The 14,533-nt window shown below is 43.0% G+C and overlaps 1 protein-coding gene across 6 annotated transcripts in view; it reads right to left on the bottom strand.

Moving 5' to 3' along the window:
* The window catches only part of TBC1D31 (TBC1 domain family member 31), a 40,002-nt gene extending 34,142 nt beyond the window's left edge, over nt 1-5,860 (bottom strand). For 2 of the 6 annotated variants that reach the window (XM_036338197.1, XM_036338203.1), the window contains exons 1-2: nt 5,521-5,849; nt 1,649-1,795 (exon numbers count right to left, since the gene is read on the bottom strand). In XM_036338197.1, coding sequence (XP_036194090.1) covers nt 1,649-1,795; nt 5,521-5,597 — 224 coding nt within the window. In that variant the 5' untranslated portion in view covers nt 5,598-5,849. Of the gene's footprint in view, nt 1-1,648; nt 1,796-5,520 lie in introns of all 6 variants that reach the window. The other 4 variants (XM_036338201.1, XM_036338202.1, XM_036338200.1 and 1 more) reach the window with 4 other exon arrangements.
* Nucleotides 5,861-14,533: the final 8,673 nt, after the last annotated feature.

Genomic DNA, 14,533 nt, shown 5'->3' with positions numbered 1-14,533 from the left:
ACAAACAAGGAAATTCTCCTGTGTGATCACAATACAACCATCAAAACCAGAAAACTACATTTATATGTTACCACCATCTAATCCTCAGACCCCATTCAATTTGCCAGTTGTCCCCGTAATGTCCTTTACAACAAAAGGACCAGTTCAGATCCATGCCCTTACTTGTCATGGGTCTAGCCTCCCTCTGTCCGGAATAGCTCTTCAGTCTTTCCACAACTGTCATGGCCTTGACCCCTGTGAAGATTACAGGCCAGTCTTGTAATACAATGCCCTTCAATTACCTTGGCCTGGTGATCCAACAGATTAGATTCCGGTTACATGGCCTTGGAACAGAATAGCACAGAGGTGACACTGTATGCTCTTTACTGTACCTTATCAGGTAGCACACAAGTTTTGATTTGTCCCACTATTCACTTAACTGTAATCATTTGATCAGGTGGTGTTTGGCAGGCTTCTTCACTGTAAAATTACCCCTTCCCCTCTGAAATTAATAAATATTTTGTGGGAAGTACTTTCTGACTATGCAAATATCTGCTCTCATTAAACTGTTGAGTGCAGCACAAATGCCTGGATTTCTATTTTATTCAATGAGTTATGATCCATTACTATCATTATTTATTTTAATACTCAAATTGTTTACAATATGGCCTGAGGGAACTCCTTCAAGCTGACATTTATGTCTTCATGAAACATTCCCATTATTTTTGAAAAATTCCTTCTTTCTAGCTACAAAAAGTTCCAGGATCATCTTGTACTTTGCCCGCCTCCATCCTGAAAGTGGTCATTTCTGCAGGAATCCCCGAATCCTTTCAGCAGATGTGGCGTTTAGGAAAGAAGAACTGAGCATGTTCTTTGTAAGCCGGCGAGGCTGTTGCTGCTCTCAGGTCCTATGAACGGACAAAGCTAGGAAGTATGTGTATATATTATTCACTCATTTGCTCGTCACACACCTCTATTTATTTCTATATCTCTATATATTCAAAACCAGAGTTCGCATAGACATATCAAATTGCAATCCAGTACCACAGACTCATTCTAGTTTCCTTCCTTTCCAAGAATTAGAAACCTGGCCCCCACTATCCTCAACGTACATACTCATTTGATCAACGCCCCTATATTTCTCATGATTGCCCCGCCACACCATGCAGACACCTTCTGACTCTGGCTGGGCAGTGCAGGTCTCCCTCCCACCTGCCCCCACTGCATGAATGCCTCCCTTGATGAGTCTCACTTAATTGCAAAGGGAGAGAAGAAGAGGAAGAGGAGGATCAATTCTTTAAAATCCCTAGATCTAGCATTCTGACAACAATGTACAAAGAAATTGTGTTCTTTCTAAATTGCTGAATGAAGTACAAGACCTTTACTGACAAATTGGCAATAATAAATCTTTAAATTTAAGGAAAAACAAACTACTAGAGATACTGTTAAAACCAGAACTTTATTTAATTCTCTCAAACATACTAGTATGACCGTATTATCTTTCTCTCCTTCCCCACTTTCTTCCATCAGCATTAAGAGAGTGCTTTTCAAGGCATCTGAAACACACTAAGAACTTAATAAATCTTCCTGGATGAATAAGTAATAGCAGGTACCAAAAGTCAGTGAATTAATATCATTAAATAAGGCAAATATCAAAAGTATCACTCACCTGTTTCCAGGCAAGTCAAAACCATAGATATTTCCTTGATGATCCCCAGCAATTAAGCAATCACCTGAGCTATCAAAAGCCACATTCAAAAATCGCAGAACTTTGGGAAGGTAATCAGAAGTGGTATGAATGATGTTCACTATAATTCTGCAAAAAAAACCCAAACACACACACATTAAATTCTATGTCAGGCATTACTTGTTATTATGAAAAATATGGCTTTTATGGCATAATTCACTAATTTTGAAGTTGTTTGCCTACCCATTCTCCCCTCTCCTACTATTGCTGCTGTTTCTCCTCTACTAGAAGCAATCCTACAATGATTTCTGAAAAACGGTTCAGAAAGTTACTCATCAAAGTAGCTATTGTTCATTTAGTCATCAAACACCTGACAAATCACTATGTGTCATGCACTGAATAAGCCAGGAACTAAGAGTAGTCGATAGACATGGGTACTGCCCTCATGGAACTTCCAGGTTAGTAGTGGTAAAGACACATTTAAAAAATAGATGCACAACGCAACAGATTTATAAATTGTGACTGACAGACAACAACAGGATAAAGGAGAATGGATTTTGGATTTAAATTGTTACAGTAAGCAACAGACATGATAAAAACAATGAGTTTTATATAAACCACAAGCTACCATATAGAAGAAAAATTTCAATCCAATATTCCAAGTTTAAGATATCATAATGAGATTTTGTTTTTCTGACATAGTGTTCCAAAGTGAAAGTGTCCTTGAGTTTTATTTTCAGCTATATTTGTCTAAAGTTACTTTTTGTGAGAGAGAGAGAGAGAGTGCGAAAGCATATATCTACTAAAAAGTAAGCTATTTAAAACTTACAGCACAAAATAACTCCTTAAAATATGTGTGTATATTCAGGTCATGAACAAGAATAGTCCCATTCTTTATTGCAATAATAGTTTTCATATCACGAAAATTTGACTCTGGGGACATTTTTGAAATTTAATATTAGAGACATCTATTTTCCTCAGTATCATTTCATTAAAAAATACTAAATTGAATTAAGTGCACTAAACATGTTCTTCAGTTTATCTAAAAAGGGCTTTTTAGACTCATTAGGTGAAACAGCAACATTCTTTTAATGCTCACTTTTATCGAGTCCCTAAGAAAGAGTCGGTCTGTGCTTTACCAAGCTTTAGTCAGGCTCCTGACCTTCTAGCAGGCCCCATCTGTGCACTTCCTTATAAAATCTAATTTTAGCAAGAACGCTGCTCAGTCAGGTTAATCAGAATCCCCTATCCTCAACATCCCATCATCCTTGATAAGTGATCTTGTTCCTCATCTTCCGTCTCTCAGGGGACGTCTTACCACCCTGGCCTGTCTCCAGCCAGAATCCTGTTAGGTCGGTTTAGCCAGAACTCCCTTCCCCAGATGCTTTCTCCTAATAATTTTCCACCCACTGTTTGACTCCCACCCTGTTCCTTGGTTGTAAATTCCGACTTGCCCGGCTGTATTCAGAATCCAGACCAGTTCTGTACTGAGGTCTCTTTTCCACTATTGCAATAGTCCTGAATAAAATCTGTTTTTACCATCTTAACGATTGCCCACCTTTGGTTTTTCTCTGATATCCTCAGAGGGAGAGGGGAGAAATAAACGTATCGAAATGACAAATAATCACATTAAAATGTTCCCAGGCAATTAAACTCAGAGCAAATGACTTTTGCCTCCAGTCTTTATTCTATAACATTTATTATGTGTTTGGATTATAAAATTACACGATCATTGTTCAAAATATGGAAAACACAGAAAAACACTAATACATACATAAAAATGATTACAACCTTACCAGCTAAATATAATCACAATTAATAGCAGCATTCTCCCTTCTAATTTTTCATATAAATCACCCCTACTAATATTTATTTTAGCAAAACTGTCTCAATTGCTCACAGGTTGCCTGATAGAGGTCCTAAGTCCTCAAACAAAATAAAAACATTAAATATATTCTCAACACAAGGATGCAGGGGACACTATTTTAAAGTCTTCATAACACCTAACGACAACCCTGTCTGGTAGGTATGATTATCTTCTCTTACAGCCGTAGGGATTAATTTGCCCAAGGTCACAGAGCTAGTAAATGGATATTTATTTCAACTGAAGTCCATGTGACCCCACAGTCAGTGCTCCCTGCTTTCTCAACACCATAATGAAGGATTTTAACAAACAACAAAAAAAGCTGTTTTAGTGGAAGAAACAAATAAGGACATTTGCACACAAACTTGTTTCTTTCATTTTTGGAATCTTGCACATATATCTCAATGTTTTATGACGGCAAAAAAGGAGAATTATTGTGGGTTTGCAATAACATTTAGAGTATTTACAAAACGTCAGAAGTAGGGGTGGTATTTACAAAGAAAATTCCTACTACAGAATCCCAACGCTGGACAAAACATTTTATTCAATGGAGTTGGAGGGGCAGCAGCACTGTTAGGACACTGATAGGAACCAGAAACCAAACAAGCTGCTGGTACAACGACTAGCACTGTGCTGCTCCGGGCATGCAGAGTTGGCACTTAAAAGTCTGTTGATTTGTAGAGGAGCAGCCCAACGATCAACAGAAAAATGACAAGAACAAGAAGCACACTGAAACGCAAGCTCAAGTGATGAAACACAGTCCGGGAAATCCTAGGGAATTAGAAGCAAGAAGGTCAACCAGTGTGGCAACTGGAACCAACATGGCATCACTTTAGGGCAAAGGCTACCATTACAATCACACAGGAGAGGCTGAGCCTTAAACAGGACAGATATTTAGGAACAGAATGCAAAGCGGGGCTGGCAGGGGAGGGACAAATGGGCAGAGCACAGAGGATTTTCAGGGCAGTGAGAATATTCTGTACGGTATTATGATGGTGGACACATGTCCTTATACACTTGTCCAAACCCATAGAATGTACAACACCCAGAGTGAATCTTAATGTAAACTGTGGACTCTGGGTGACAATGATGTGTCAATGTAGGCTTATCCATTGCAACAAATGTGCCACTCTGGTGGGGGATATGGGTATTGGGAAGGCTATGCATGTGTGGGGGCAGGCGGTATGTGGGAAATCTGTACCTTCCTCTCAATTTTGCTGTGAACCTAAACTGGAGGAGGAGGAGGAAGAGGAGGGGGAGGGGGAGGGGGAGGGGGAGAACAACAACAAGAACAACAACAACAAGAAATCTATTAAGAAAAGAGGACCAGAAGCAGAAGCGCTGGCCTTACTGGAAGGCTGACCTGCATTGTGGAACCACCACCCCTACACAAGCTAAAATGTAAACTCCAGAGAACCGGGCGTTTGTTTGTTCTATTACAGTCTCAGCGCTTGGAAGCTTGGCACATCGTAGGTGCTCACTAAAGAGCTGATGAATGAATGCTTGCCTGAACGCAGGCAGGGACTGAAGGATGGACCAACTGCAGCATTTGCAAGGGGTGGAAATGCACTGTTCTCCTTCGCCCGCATCTGGAGTTCTTGTCCAGCTGCAGTAGCTAACGGAGTCTCACTGAGCATCTACCAGGAACACCATAGGATGCTATGGAGATTTAGGCATCACCAGGAGCGCAAAAGCTCCCGCGTGTTTCCGAGGACCACTTGTCTCCGGCCCCAGGCTAATCCTGGTCACACCCTGGCCCCCGGACCGGGAAGGGGTATCCGAAACTCAGGCTATCGGCACCTCCTGAAGTCACCCAAGCCAGGCATCCCGGGCCGATCAGAGCCAGAACCCGAACCTCACCCCCGGCCCCCTGCACCTCTTGGAGCGATCCTGCCTAACAGCCCCTCCAACGCCTCCCCAAAAGCGAGGCCCCGCCCCTCGCCGGCCCCCACCCCCTGCACAGCCGGTGCCCTCCCGCCTCGGCGTTTACCCGTCCCGAGCGGCCGGGGATGGCTTGCGGTGCCATATCTTGCCGCTCTCCTTGTTGCCCAGGTCTGTGCTCTGCATGTCGGAGCCCACCCGCGGCTGCCAGCCGGCAGGTGACAACCGTCCGGCGCTTTCCCGGCAGGCCCCGCGCTCTAGGCCCGGGAAGTTTGAGCGCCAGCCCGCGATGGCCAGGATCTCCCTCTGCCAGGGCCAGCCACGCGCAGGACGCCGGCCTTGTACGTGCAGCCAATCGGAAGGCGGCTTCCTTCCCAACTCTGCCCGGCAAGCCTTCCCGCTTCGGACGATGGAACAGGCCAACGACCTTTTAGACTCCGCCCCTTTCGAGGTCCGTCCCCGGGGAACCAAGGCCTTCTGGGAATCGTAGTTTTCTGCAGGTGTGACATAGGTGCGAGGAATAGGCATGGGAATTCTGCATTCTGGGGTCCTCACGGAATTTTAGGCTCCAACGGAGGCAATAGAAGTGATTTTCTCCTGTGGTTCCTACATTCTGTTCTATATTGCATCTAGGGATTAAGGGGTTGTAGAGACAACTAGTAGAGAACCAAGGACTCAAATATAGAGAATTGAAGGGTTCTTTTTATTGAACATTTGGGCTCAAAAGAATCTTTGTAGAGTCCACTCTTCTCAACCTTTTCACCGCGTCATGATTATGTTTTCAATTCTGTAATCTAACAGGAGGCTCCAATATTATGGTGTCCAGCCCACATGAACCAGAAATCACATGATGTCATCATCAACCATTGACCTCAGTTCTTTTTTATAAAAATTCACTAAGCACTTCAATAGTGCTTACAAGGTAACAAACACCCTGCCAAGTGCTTTATGAATATTAACTCACTGAATTCATTTAATCTTCATAGCAAACCTACAATGTTGGCAGTACTATTATTCCCAGTTGTAGTATTCTATGAGGTCATGTATTGGTTTCCTGAGGTTGGAGTAATAAATTATCACAACTTTGGTGGCTAAGAAAACAAATTTATTCTCTCACGGTTCTGGAGGCCAGAGTCTGAAATCAAGGTGTTGGCAAGACCTCTCCAGCCTGAGGCTCTAGAGAAAATTCCATTCCTTGCCTTTTCCAGCTTCTGGTGGTTGCTGACTTTTGATCTTGTGACCACAGCACTTCATTCTCTGCCTCCATCTTCACATCACCTTCTCTTTTCCTATTCTGTCTGTCTCAAATCTCCCTTTGCTTTTCTATAATTTGATTTATGGCCCACCTGGATAATTCAGAATGATCGCCTCATTTTAAGATCACTAACTTCATTATACTAGCAAATACTATATATATATATATATATATCTCCTATCTAATAAAAGACAAAAAGGGTAATTGACCATACCTTCACTACACTTCCCATTGGCTAATCAGGATGATATGCAAATTAACCGCCAACCAAGATGGCGGCCGGCAGCCACGCAGCTGAAGTGAGCAGGAGGCTTGCTTGCTCCAGTGATGGAGGAAGCCAAGGTTCCCTGCCTGCTGCGGCCCGGCTCTGAGCTCCTAAAGCAACAGTTTCAATTATACAAGCTAAACAAACCCCAGATACCTGCTTTCAGCCGATGGTGGCCACGGAGCTGGAGCTGGCTCTCAGCTCCAGTGACAGCAACGAAGTTTCAATTATAGAAGGTAAATAAATCCCAGAATTAAAAAGAAAAAAGAAAAAAAGGAGAGGTTGGGAGCTTCAGTCACTGGCCAGCCTGAAAACGGCCCTCAGCCCCTCGTCCAGGCTGGCCAGGCACCCAAGCGGGACTCCCACCCTGATCCAGGACACCCTTCAGGGCAAACCAGCCAGCCCCCACTGGTGCACCAGGCCTCTATCCTATATAGTAAAAGGGTAATATGCAAACTGACCCTAACAGCAGAAAGACTGGGAATGACTGGTCACTATGACACACACTGACCACCAGGGGGCAGATGCTCAATGCAGGAGCTGCCCTCTGGTGGTCAGTGCGCTCCCACATGGGGGAGCTCTGCTCATCCACAAGCCAGGCTGATGGCTGCCAGTACAGCGGTGGTGGTGGAAGCCTCTCCTGCCTCCTCAGCAGTGCTAAGGATGTCTGACTGCAGCTTAGGTCTGCTCCCCGCTGGCAAGTGGACATCCCCCGAGGGCTGCCGGGCTGCCAGAGGGATGTCTGATTGCCATCTTAGGCCCAATCCCTCGGGGAGCAGGCCTAAGCCAGCAGGTAGTCATCCCCTGAGGGGGTCCCAGACTGCGAGAGGGCACAGGCCGGGCTGAGGGACCCCCCCCCCCCACCCCAGTGCACAAATTTTTGTGTAACGGGCCTCTAGTATATATATAAAAGCAGTGACCAGAATGACTGGTTGCTATGATGCCCACTGCAGTGGCCAACTGTTTCTTATGGGGGGCTGCTAGCCAACCTCCCTCAGCCCCTCCCCCTGCCAGCCACCAGCTGGACCCCACCCATTCATGAATTCGTGCACCAGGCCTCTAGTTTTCCAAATAAAGTAATATTCATAGTTTCTGGGATTAGGATATGACTATATATTTTGGGAGCCTACCATTCAACTCAGTACAGGTAGGTACTTCTATTTTCCCCATTTTTCAGTCAAGGAAATTGAGTTAGTAGGAGAGCCAGGGTTACATCTTTAGTCTTTTCTTTCCTGGCCCCTTTATTTTTTCACAACAGAAAATGACTTTTTACAAAATGATATGATCATAATACTTGAAAAGCTTAAACTCTGTCAGAAAAGCAAAACTCTAACCAAAAGTTTTCCAATGCAGATTTTGTAACTTTTTATATTGCTACCAAGGGGTGGCTCTGAGAGACCAGGCAACTTTTTAACAACCTATTGCAGAGGGGCCAAACCTGTGAAATCGGATTTGAGATGGTGATAAACTGTGTGTATGAATGTCAGCATTATCATTCAGGAAACTTAGGGTGTTAAACTTATGGGCACCTAACTTGAAACACAGGTTATTTCCCACATATCTATCCTACACAAGTAACCAAACAATGTTTAATCAGTAGCAGAAATAATTCTGCTGAATGATTTCCTGAACTATTTAGGCTTAACCTGCCTGCAGCTCAGTGTGTATGGCTGTCACAGCCCACGTGACCATTCTATTCAATTTCATATGTGTGACAATGAGGTTTCCATACTACAGATCTTCTGGATTCCCACTTCACACTTATCTTCAGATTTGGTTGGGCCAAATCTGAAGGTCAGGTTGGCAACTGAGGAGACATGCACCGACGAACACCAACCTTTTGCTCATTATAATCTTCTAATTTTTATAACCCAAGTTGGTAGACTATTTGCTAGTTTTTTCAGTCAATAACTGATGCATCCTGTACCTATATATATTAGATATAATTGGCCTTCAATAAACTTCATGTTTCAATTGTATAATTTTATAAATTTTGACATAAATATACCCCTGTGAAACCATTATAATAAAAAAAGAACATATCTATCACCTCCAAAAGTTTTCCCCTGTATCTTTGCAATCTCTTTTTACCCCCACCCCACCCTGCCCACAGGCAACCACTAATCTGCTTCCTGTCCTGTCTCTTAGAATAGTTAATATTTTCTAGAAATTTATATGAATGGGTCCTGAACTATGCACTGTTTAATTTGGTCTGGCTTCTTTCACTTGGCATAATTACTTTGAGAGTCAGCTATTTTATGGGAGGTATTAGTAGTCCATATGTTTTTATTGCTGAGTAGTCTGCTGTGGTATTGAAATAGCACAATTAACTTATCCATTCACCTGTCGATGAACATTGGGATTGTTTCCAGTTTTTTTGCTATTATAAAGAAAGCTGTTAGGAATATTCCTGTACAAGTCTTTACATGAACATATATTTTCATATCTCTTGGGTAAATTCTTAGAAATGGAGCAGCTGGGCCATATGGTTGCTGTGAATTTAAATTTGTAAGAAACTTTCAAATGTTTTAGTAATTGCACCATTTTGCAACCCACCAACAGTGGAGGAGAATTCTATGTGCTCCACATCCATAATGAGTCTTTGTAATTATAGCCATTCTAGGAGTTTCCTGGTACTTCATGGTGATTCTAATTTCCATTTCTAGAGTGACAAGGCAAATCACTATGTGACTGAATAGCAGGAGAATCAGAGAACACATATGTAAAAGTTAGAATATGCCGAAACCGGTTTGGCTCGGTGGATAGAGCGTCGGCCTGCGGACTGAGGGGTCCCAGGTTCGATTCCGGTCAAGGGCATGTACCTGGGTTGCGGGCACATCCCCAGTGGGAGATGTGCAGGAGGCAGCTGATCGATGTTTCTATCTCATCGATGTTTCTAGCTCTCTATCTCTCTCCCTTCCTCTCTGTAAAAAATCAATAAAATATATATTTTTTTAAAAAAGAACTCTTACTAAAAAAAAAAAAAAAAAAAAAGTTAGAATATAAAAGGTCAGGTCTGCCATTCTAAGGAGTTTGTATCTATTCCTGAAAGGTTCTAGGGAAACTCAAGGCTTCTAGACACATCCTTCTGACTACAGTAGAAAGATCACTTAGAAGAGCTTGAAGTTGGAGGCAGAAAGAGGGTGAGAGCTGTTCCATTTGAGGCAAAAAGAGATAAAGGGATGACCAAGTCCGACACTATGGAAGGAGTTCAAACAGGCAACTATAATGACCAGGGTGTGTTGACATATTATGTAGGAAAGCTGACATTATGCAGGAAAGAGTTCTGTTTCATCAGTAAAACCGAAATGAGTGCCATGCTGCTGACGGATGAAACCCAGGCAACGCTTTCCATTTCCTGGAAGACTTGGCTATTTGGTCTTGTATGAAGAGCTTGGGAGGCAAAAGCCACTACAAGTGAATTATGACATAGCGCATCTCCCTCCACCCTTTTAATATGAGTCAGGACAGAATAGGAAAATCAAAGAGATGTGATCCCAGTGGCTGATATAAATACTCACACCCAGCTGTTCGCATAAAACATACATGAAGCCGACGACGGGGAATGTTTTGTGTGTAATCAGAAGGATTTGGCACCTACAGCGGAAATGGTACAGTATCAAAGGAGAGGGGGGAAGGTGATGCTCAACTTGACGGACAGTAAGATCATTCCCACCTGCAATTAGAAAGTGCTGCCATCAACTAGGGCAGTGGTTCTCAACCTTGGCTGCACATTAGAATCACCTGGGAATCTTTTTAAAATCCTGATTTCTGGGCCTCATCCTCCAGAAATTCTGTTTCTTTGTTATGGGGTGGGGCCACAACATTAGTAACGAAGAAACCCCAGAGCCACCTCTGCCTTAGCCACAATTGCATAATATCCCTTCTTCTGGATATGCCATAATTTTATAATTCCCCTCTTGTGGGCAGTTGGATTTTTAAAATTTATTCGCAAACTTGATGCCAGAGAAATAAATATCTAAGTATGCTACTGTAGGTGCTAGGATGAACCAGTTCGAAAAGCTTCTATTGGGAGGCTTAAATGTTCAAAATTACGCTCTGTGGGTAGTGGCTTTTTCCAAAGGCCTTTCTGGGCAGAGGGCTGTGGAGTCAGAGGATGCTGGGAATATGTCGCACAGGACTGAGTAATCAGGCTGATCACAGGCTCCTAATAACATATGTGGGCTGAGAGGACAGGCTATCCATCAAGCATGACAGGATGCCGGTAAACCAGGAATAAAGGCCTCTAATCGCTGTAAGGGAGGAAGGCCAGCTGGTTGAGCTAAGCGTTTATTATCCACTAAAATATTCTAGGGCGGCGTGGCATCCTTCCTCCAGGGCCTGCTCTGGGCGGAATGTGGAGAAGAGGCACAGAGCCGAGAGAGGATGACCAGCAGGAAACAGCACCTGACTGACCCCCCTCTGCAGAACTTCATCATGTCCCTGTGGGCTCTTCGGTCCCTCCCGATTTCTGTGTGGCTTTACGCAGCAGAAGCTATCTTTCCCACGCATCTTATTTTCTAAAAAGACTATGTTTTAAGAGCAATTTTAGGTTCACAGGAAAATTAAGAGGAAGGTATATAGATTTCGCATCTACCTCCTATCTCCCAACATGCACAACCTCCACCATTATCAACGTCCCCCTCCCGAGTGGTACCTCTATTAATAACTGATAAACCAACATCGACACAGCATTATCACTCAGAGACCACAATTTACGTTAGGGTTCATTCTTGGTATTACACGTTCTGTGGGTTTCGGCAAAAGTATAATGACATGTGTCCATCAACATAGTATCATATACAAGGTATTTTCACGGCTATAAAAATCCTCTGTCCTCTGCTTTATTCACTCCTCCTCTGCTCTCCCTTTCCCGGTATTTTTGTTATTTTCGTTATATAGATGGCTTTGGAAAATGCTGCAAGCAACTTTCCACACGAGTAAAGAGAAAGATAAACTAGAGTATGCACAATGGATTGTCTATTTCATCTACAGACCTTAGAAGTGTGTTGTCTTTGTTAGTGAAATAGTGCCCCAGAAACCGGTCCCCTCTGCTTAACCCATCAGAAGATTCTATGTAAGGAAGTAGGTGTGAACATGTGGGAAGTGGGTTAGGTGATGGAACCACCATTGACTGGCCACCTGTGCATGTGTGTTAGCTGCTTTGCACTTTGTTGTTACAGTTTGTTCTTTGGTCTTGCTTGTGTTTTTGTTTTTTAATCCTTTAGAATGCCTATGCCTGTGCCTTAATTCTGGTGGGATGTCTACACCATGGGTGATCACTTGGGTCCAAGGCCGGCTGATAAGAAGCCTGCATTTAAGTTCAACATTCGAACACCGACATTAGCTAGAACAGTTTTTTTCTTTAATGTAGAAGGAAGGCATTTCAGATCCTTGCCGGCCTTCCTCAAGGCATATCTTGAATATCATTCAGGACTGTGCTGATTATAAATGTAAAGTATGAGTTGATGAATATAAATTATGAATAGCAATAATTATAGATTAGATTATTGTTATTCTGATGATTTCGGTTTTCAGATTTGTTAGTTCAGAGAAGTTTGATATTAAGGGGATTATTTCTTCCAAATACGCCCTACAGAGCCTCTGGTCCAGCCAGCCTAGTTTACTCATATATGAAACACTGAGTACCTCCCGTGTGTGGGTTAGCAGATAAAACTAGTGCCTATGGGATGGTTTGGCGTTTTTAAAGGGCCTTCATATTTATCACAGACGTAAAGCAGAGTGGTTCAAAGGTGGCCTCAAAGTCAGACCGACGTGGATAGAATCACCGCTTAAGAGTTATGTGACCTTGGGTAAATTAGTTAATCTCTGTTTCTCGGTTTCCATAAAAATAGCGCCTACCAAGCGGTTGTTAATGTGAACACTAAATGAGATGATGCATGAAAAGCACAAACACACAGCTTGGTAGACAGCAGGCTCTCGACCCAAACAAACAGCAAACAAGCTGATGAAGGCAGCAGGTAATACTATTTTCCCACTGGGATGAACCAGCGAAGAGGTTAGTGACTCGCCCGTGGTCACATAATCAGCAAAGGGCAGAGGCAGGACTGACATCCAGGCTGATTCCTTTACAGCATGTAGAAGGCCGTCTTTATTTAGTGCACACACACACACACACAGACACACACACACACTCACTCACTTACGCATGCATGCACACACGTACCCACATCAAATAACAAATGGAAAATGCTTTACATGCTGTTTAGTAACCCTCTTGTCCCCCAGCCCAGTGTGCCAAAATTTTAAAAATTCCCAGGTTTGCCCTGGCAGTTATGGCTCAGTTGGTTGAGTGTCATCCGTGAACAGATTCCTGGTCAGGGAACATACCCCGTTTGCAGACTCAATTTCTAGTAGATGCCATGCAGGATGCAGCCGATTGATGACTCTCTCTCTCTCTCTCTCTCTCTCTCTCTCTCTCTCTCTCTCTCCCTTCCTCTCCCTCTGAAAAATCAATGAGAACATATTTTTTAAAAATTGCTGATAAAATAAATAAATCATTTCCAAGGCTTTTAACTGACTGGTTCTTGACAGGGATAAATTATTATTCTTGCCACAGTTTCTTCATCTGCAAGATGGTGCTAACAAAACTGCCTACTAGTCAGCATAAGAATTACATGTTTGCAATGTGCTTTGGATTTCTTGAAGAAGATGCCACATACGTAGCAGGCATCCCACTAGGGTGGTGCTCCTATATGATTATTGTGACAGAATGGTATCTGAGTCATCAGCCCCTGTCTGTCAGCATCACTCAGCAGTGCAGTGCCAAGCTCAGCGCTAAGTAATACTGTGCCCCTGATTGCTGGCTTTCCTCCAATTTTTTTAAGTCCTTTTTTTTTTTTTAAAAAAAAAAAAAAAAAAAAAAAAAACAATAGGAAATATGCATGTTTATAAAAATTCTTGTGGCACACATATTGAAAATCGCTGAACTAGATTAACAGTCAAGATCATTTCTGTTTTAAGTTCCGTCAACATTCTAAGTTAGAGTGGCTGTTTTTCTCTGCAGGGAAAACTCTCAAGATCTTTGGCTGGGGGGCTGGCTCAGATCAAACATCACCTCCTCCGGGAAGTCCTCCCTGATCATTCTCATCTCTCCCCCACATCCCTTCGCTTCCACCTCGTCACTCTACCCGATCGTCCCCTTTTATTTTCCCTATTTTCTTATTACTCTCTGAAATTATCTTATTCAATTGTTTATCTTCCTAACCCCATTAGAATGTAAGCACCAGGAACGAAGGAACCGCGTCAGCTCTAATAGCCACAGCCTCTCCGGTGTCTGGATTCCTACCCTGCACTTTGTAAGCCCTCAACAAACATTTGCCGAGCGAATGAACAAATGTTTTATTTTCCTCCTTTAAACACCCTCCAATCAGTGGTTCTCAACCTTCTGGCTCTTTAAATACAGTTCCTCATGTTGTGACCCAACCATAAAATTATTTTCGTTGCTACTTCATAACTGTAATGTTGCTATTATTATGAATCGTAATGTAAATATCTGATATGCAGGATGGTCTTAGGCGACTCCTGTGAAAGGGTCGACTGACCGCCAAAGGGGTCGCGACCCACAGGTTGAGAACTGCT

The sequence above is a fragment of the Myotis myotis genome, unplaced genomic scaffold (genome assembly GCF_014108235.1).
Source record: "Myotis myotis isolate mMyoMyo1 unplaced genomic scaffold, mMyoMyo1.p scaffold_m19_p_16, whole genome shotgun sequence".
NCBI classification, from domain to species: Eukaryota; Metazoa; Chordata; class Mammalia; order Chiroptera; family Vespertilionidae; genus Myotis; species Myotis myotis.
This window is presented reverse-complemented; position numbering and strand designations above follow the sequence as displayed.